Source organism: Heterodontus francisci, chromosome 15 (assembly GCF_036365525.1).
Source record: "Heterodontus francisci isolate sHetFra1 chromosome 15, sHetFra1.hap1, whole genome shotgun sequence".
NCBI classification, from domain to species: Eukaryota; Metazoa; Chordata; class Chondrichthyes; order Heterodontiformes; family Heterodontidae; genus Heterodontus; species Heterodontus francisci.
Window position 1 is genome coordinate 76,272,114 of NC_090385.1, and position 6,000 is coordinate 76,278,113.

General features: G+C 45.4%; 1 protein-coding gene across 2 annotated transcripts in view; it reads right to left on the minus strand.

Moving 5' to 3' along the window:
- The window catches only part of pcdh19 (protocadherin 19), a 126,878-nt gene extending 121,585 nt beyond the window's left edge, over window positions 1–5,293 (minus strand). For both annotated transcript variants that reach the window (XM_068047999.1, XM_068047998.1), the window contains exon 1: window positions 2,837–5,293. In XM_068047999.1, the coding sequence (XP_067904100.1) occupies window positions 2,837–5,293 (2,457 nt within the window). The remainder of the gene's footprint in view (window positions 1–2,836) is intronic.
- Window positions 5,294–6,000: the final 707 nt, after the last annotated feature.

Here is a 6,000-nt window from a genome sequence, read left to right on the forward strand (position 1 = left end):
TGTGATGCTATAGTCCTCCATCATACCACCATTTTTATTTTTGAAAACTTTAGTCAGCCACCATACTTTACTTACATTAATGTGACACCATGCAACATAAAGTGCTATCCTACAGCAAGTAACCATTACCTGCAAGGAAAGGCCACTGATTAGGGGTAATGGGGGTGATAAAATTGTGACTCTTTTCTGAGTGAGAAGAAATCTGTAACTTCCAAATTTAGGTGAACAAGTGTGACACTGCATGGCATGACAAATAAAACATTCAAAACGCATTTTTAATTCATGTGCAGTTCATGAAAATTTTTCTGAAGAAAGTAACATAGTAAACTAAATGCTATTATCTTCCCCCATCAAGTAGTTAAGAAGCGAGCTTGTGGAAAGTATGTGGCCCAGGCAATAGGGGTCGCACAACGTCGCAAGATGTAAAATCAATGCTGCCTTCTTTTTGGCTATTGTGATCACTGTGATCATGGCAGATCAAATGAAAATGGGCTAAGAAGCTCACAGTAAAGCAGCTGCTAGGGCCAAACAAGAACTCTGTTGACTCTGCTGCTACAGTCCTATGTACGCTGGTGTTTTGATGATGTCAAGTGTAAGCACAGAATCTCTGATGGTAATTCAAACATTGTTTTTAACAGAGCTGGGTTCGCGGAGGGAGAATGCTCGATGGTGTTTATGGCAGCATTCGACCCAATCATGACTATTGATATCCAGTGATACTCACTAGTGATATCCTGTGATACTATCTTATGAGAATTAGCTTAGTGTCAGAAACTCAGATGGTAACACTCCTCTTGCCAAATCTGGTTGTGCAGCATAACCTTTTGAGAATGACTGCAGTTTTATTTTCCCTGTCCATTTTATTACAGAACACATCAATTTGGTATATTTTATCGATTTATGAATTTATTTAATTCCCTTTTCTAACACTCAGCATTAGAATTTTATTTCAGATTCTTTTTTAAAAAAAATAAGCAGTTGATACGCAGAAGAGTGAAAGCTTGCTTTTTACACAGATCGTATTCATTACATTTAACAAATCTTTTTTTCTGCCCACTGAATAACTTGAGTTTTCAATCAGTTATTTAACTGACACACACTACTGACTCGAGCTATCTGCATATTCAGGGTAAAAGAGAACAATTGGACTGAGCTAGAATTAAAAGTCCAATTTGGGGCATGTTTTGGGAGGGGAGACTACCTTCTAAAAACCACCAACATTCTCCCTCCAGGATAAAAACTTCCTTGGGCCATCCAGCTGTAGAAACTCTTTTTATGCCAGTTGTAATTATACCTTTAGCTTCTTATAAAGTACTGGGAATGAAGTGGAGTATTTGGGTTGTCAGTGTGCACCAGTCTGTCCCTTGGAAGGGCAAAGGCAAACACACCCTCTTTTTTTTGGATGCTGTTGCCACTGTTTTTATTGCAGTAAGCAGTTGTCTTTCAACAGAAGTTAAAACTATTTTATAAGGTCATCAGTCCAGGAAAAATAATAAGTGCACAATAACTTCCAGTAAGTTAAATGACTCAGTGCCAATAAGAACTTTTGCAAATCTAAGAAACATTGCTTTTTTTTCAATAAAATGTCTGATTTATTTTGCCAATGTATTTATAATGCCTCTTCACTTTTGTTTGATGTCATGTTTGTTTTATGTTCCTATTTCTACTTGTTTGGTTATCTTTCATTTCTGCTTTCATGTTTCCAGATTTTCCTTGTGTTTTTTTTTTCAATTTAACTCTTTTAAAGGTCATAGCAACTTTTCAAAAAGCTCACACTTGTTTTCCATTTTTTTTAGAATGAAGCTAAGAAGCATTAATCTGTCCTCCTTATTTTCAGTAACTTTCAGTGCCCTCTTGTTACCGTATTAAAAATGCTTTCCCTTCATCCGAATGCCTTTCACATTCCTACAGCTGTCTCTTTTCCAATTTTTTCAGCTCCTGATGTTTATCTGTACTTCTTATTTCACGAGTTGACTTTCTAGTTACAGTTAACACTTTAAAACCATTTTAGCCTCTTCCCTGCAGTATTTAAGATTCATTTTAAAGTACTTATTATTTACTTCCCTCACCTCCAGTTTCACATCCAACAAGAAATACTGTACAATAGCACTAAGTTCAAACTAGTGGATTGAAACACCTCTTGAACAAAGTGCCCCAAGGAGGTCACGTTTGACGAAGATGTTTCCACCCCATACATGAATCCTCATCACTATCCAAGCCCATTTACCCACTTCCACATTATGGCTAGAGGCAGAGTAATTGCTTCTTAAATATGGAGTGTCCTGTTAATAAATGTTTTGTAAAGTCAACCCCTTATGTCCATTGTTTCATTGACTCCTTGAGTCTTTAAATGTAGCATGCAAACCCATTATCATACCCAGGAAAAATGAATAAGCAGTTGCACAATGTTACAATACAGCTGATCCTTTTTGCCTGCAATGCTTTCAGTTAGAACTGCCTTGAAATTAAGCCAAATAGAATGTAAAAATCTGAAATATACACCCGTCCAACACCTAGAATGGCACAGTACAGGAGAAGGCCATTTGAACCATCATGCCTGTGCCAGCTCTTTGGGCAGGACTTCAGGCAGGGTCGCTGAATCAGATTGGCCAGCTCGTTGAGCAGGCCATAAATAACTTTGCAAATTGTTTGGAAAGAGTCTCCACTAGCTTTATTTTGTGAAGCTACATTTGTTTCCAACTCTTGTCAATAACAGACGGTAATAAATCGCGAAACTGACCATCTCGCTGCACTGGGAAAGGAAGGCTCGGCCAACAGTCACGTACTAGCCTCTACTGACTCTCACTGTGAATACAAGATTAGTCAGTGCACTTACCTCTGGAAGCGGCATGCCGTTAATGATGAGGTCGGGCTGCTGTTGGGAGCTCTGGGTGCTAGTGAAGGTGTGATACACGTGGTTTCCAGTCGTGTTCCTCGAATTCTGATTCTCCACGTTTAGAAAGGTTGCCTCCGACCTTCGACATCCTAAGGGCAAAGTCTGCTGATGGTAGTCGAAATAGTTCAGGGAGGAGGTGAGGGAAGAGCAGCTGACCACGTTCATTTTGTCAGTCTCCTCCATGTCTCTGGGCACCAGCCTGATGTCATTCTTGGTGATCTTGTTCTTTTTCTTGGGTTTTTTCTGTTGCCCATAGGAGTACTCTGCAACCCTGCAGTTGTAGGTCCTGATCTCCTTGTTATCTCGCTTGCACTTGACTGCTACAAAGATCATGGTTATAAAGAGGATGGCAGCAATGGATCCCAGGGCGATTATAAAAACGAGGGATAAATTTAAGGAGCCTGTCGATTCCTGAGCATCTAAAGCAGGAGAGAGGTACACCACAATCAGAGCAGTGGAAGATAGGGCGGGTTTCCCGTGGTCCTGGGCTACCACAATGAGTTCATAGCTGGTCTCAGCACCCTCCCCGAAGCTTCTGCTCGTCCTGATTTCTCCATTCGTCTGGTCCATCTCGAAGAAGCCTCGGTCCCCATCGGCGATCTCGTAGGTCAAGCGGCCGTTGTCACCTTCGTCGTAGTCATCGGCTTTGACCACAGTCACTAGGTAACCAGAGCCCACGTTTCTGGGTATGTAGACGTCAGTGGTCCCATTAACCAAAGGCGGAGCAGTTATAACGGGCACATTGTCGTTGACATCCAGCACAATAACTCTTACCGTGCTGTTACTTTCCAATGCGGGGTTGCCCCCATCTTTGGCCATGACCTTAAACTCGAAAGACCTGGTCTGCTCGTGGTTGAAGGACCTCAGTGCGTACACATCCCCTGAAGTGGGGTTAATGGACACGTAAGTGAACACCGGCATGTCCTTGACCTGTGATGGGATAATCTGGTAGGAGACGCTGCCGTTTAAACCCAAATCCACGTCTCTGGCAGAAACCGAGAGGAGATGCGAGCCCGGGGTGTTGTTCTCCTGAACGATGACTTGGTAGAAAGGTTTGGAGAAGAGAGGGGGATTGTCGTTTTCATCTGTGATCCTGACGGTGAAGGATTTGGTGGATTGGAGCGAGGGGCTGCCGCCGTCTTTGGCCAGGATAGTGAGGTTGTAGAGATCCCTCTGCTCCCGGTCCAGCCTCCCATCCACCAGGATGGTGTAAAAATTCTCATACTCCTGCAATTTGAAAGGAACGTCCCCCAGAAGTTTGCACTGGACCCTCCCGTTCGGCCCCGAGTCCTGATCGGAAACCCGGACCAGGCCGATCACATAGCCCAGAGGAGCGGCTTCACTCACCTCCACCGTCTCGCTGTTGACCGAGAACAAGGTGATGACCGGGATATTGTCGTTCACATCCACCACATTGACCGTCACCTTACAGTGAGCCGGGATGGAATTGGGACCCAGGTCTTTCGCCTGTACGTCGATTTCATAGATACTGCCCTCCTCATAGTCAATGTTCCCCTTCACTGTGATCGCTCCTGTCCGCGGCTCCACTTTGAAAAGTTCCCTTGTCTGACCCGACACATAACTGTTAAAGGAATACACGATCTCGCCGTTCGTGCCTTCGTCGGGGTCCGAGGCGTTCAGGTCGATAACGAGCGAGTTGGCCGGCGCGTTTTCTAGCACGTTCACCGTGTAGGCGCTTTGCTCAAACACCGGGTAGTTGTCGTTGGAGTCAATGACTTTGATGTTGAGTTGAGCCGTGCCCAATTTGGGGGGTTCGCCCCCGTCCAGGGCGCTGAGCAGGAGGCTGTAGTGGGACTGACTCTCTCTGTCCAGGGGCTTCTCCACCACCAACTCGGCGAAACGGGAGCCGTCCCCCCGGCTCTTGATCTCCAGCCCGAACAAATCGTTGGGGGTGATCTCGTAGGTCTGCACCCCGAAGTCTCCGGCGTCCGGGTCGTAAGCACTCTCCAGGGGGATCCTGGTGCCCGGACTGGCCGTCTCCGAGATCTCCAGGTCGATCTGCTCGGTGGGGAAGCTGGGCGAGTTGTCGTTGAGGTCCAGGATCTCCACTTTGATCACGTAGATCTCCATAGAGTTGACCATCTCTTCCAGTGAGATCAGGCATTTGGGGCTCTGCCTGCACAGCAGATCCCGGTCGATCTTCTGCTTGGTCACCAGTAAACCGGTTAGGGGGTTGATCTCCACCAGATGCGGTGCCGAGTTGGATAAAACGCGGAAAAGAGGCACCTTCTGCTCCCAAGTTGAGAAGCCGGCGTCTTTCGCTATGTTCCCGATCACCGTCCCGGCTCTCTCCTCTTCCACGATGGAATATTTTAAATTAATCACGGCGGCAGCCCGAGCCCACAAGAGGAGGGCAAGCAGCAATAGAGAATCCATCCCCGAGCGGGACCTGTTGATTTCTGGATTCATTACAAACAGCTCTTTGACATGATGAGAAGAACGATCCTCAAATCCTCACTGTCCTATTGCAAAATTAAACCCCCCAAAATACACACTTTTCCATTCACCTTGAAAATATCCGCAGATAATGTCTTTAAGAAAATGAACCCGATGGTAAGATTTCACGTTGCAAGCTGCAGGAACTGGTGTGCACCGAAACCTCTGTTATTAGTGCAGTGCTCACTTCAGCATCCAACCATGTCGGAATCTGCAGATTTTACAAAGATGTTGCGGCAGGAATGTCAATTTGGACTCAAATCCCAGTCTGCGCTCTTTTTCTTCCGATGGAAGTTTATTTCAGAAATAGACATTTGCACACCAATATGATGTTGGCTGGGAGCTGGAACTCTCTCGCTTGCCGCAGCTCCGCACTCACAATGCTGCCATTGCAAAGTGCAACTGATCACTGGCGATTCTGCTTGGCGCGGCTGAGTCCCGGGACCAGCTTAGCTCCAGCCAATGAGAGCCAAGTACTAAGATTGATTGACAGCTGGAAATTGACAAGTTCTTTTGAACAATTTCAGGAGATGAGAGGATGAGCCGCCTCTCCTGTGATCCCAGCATGAGGTGGAGCTTGTAAATTGTATATGAGTGTGGATGTGTGTGTGTGTACCTGCGTGTGTGTGTGTGTGTGTATGAGAGTG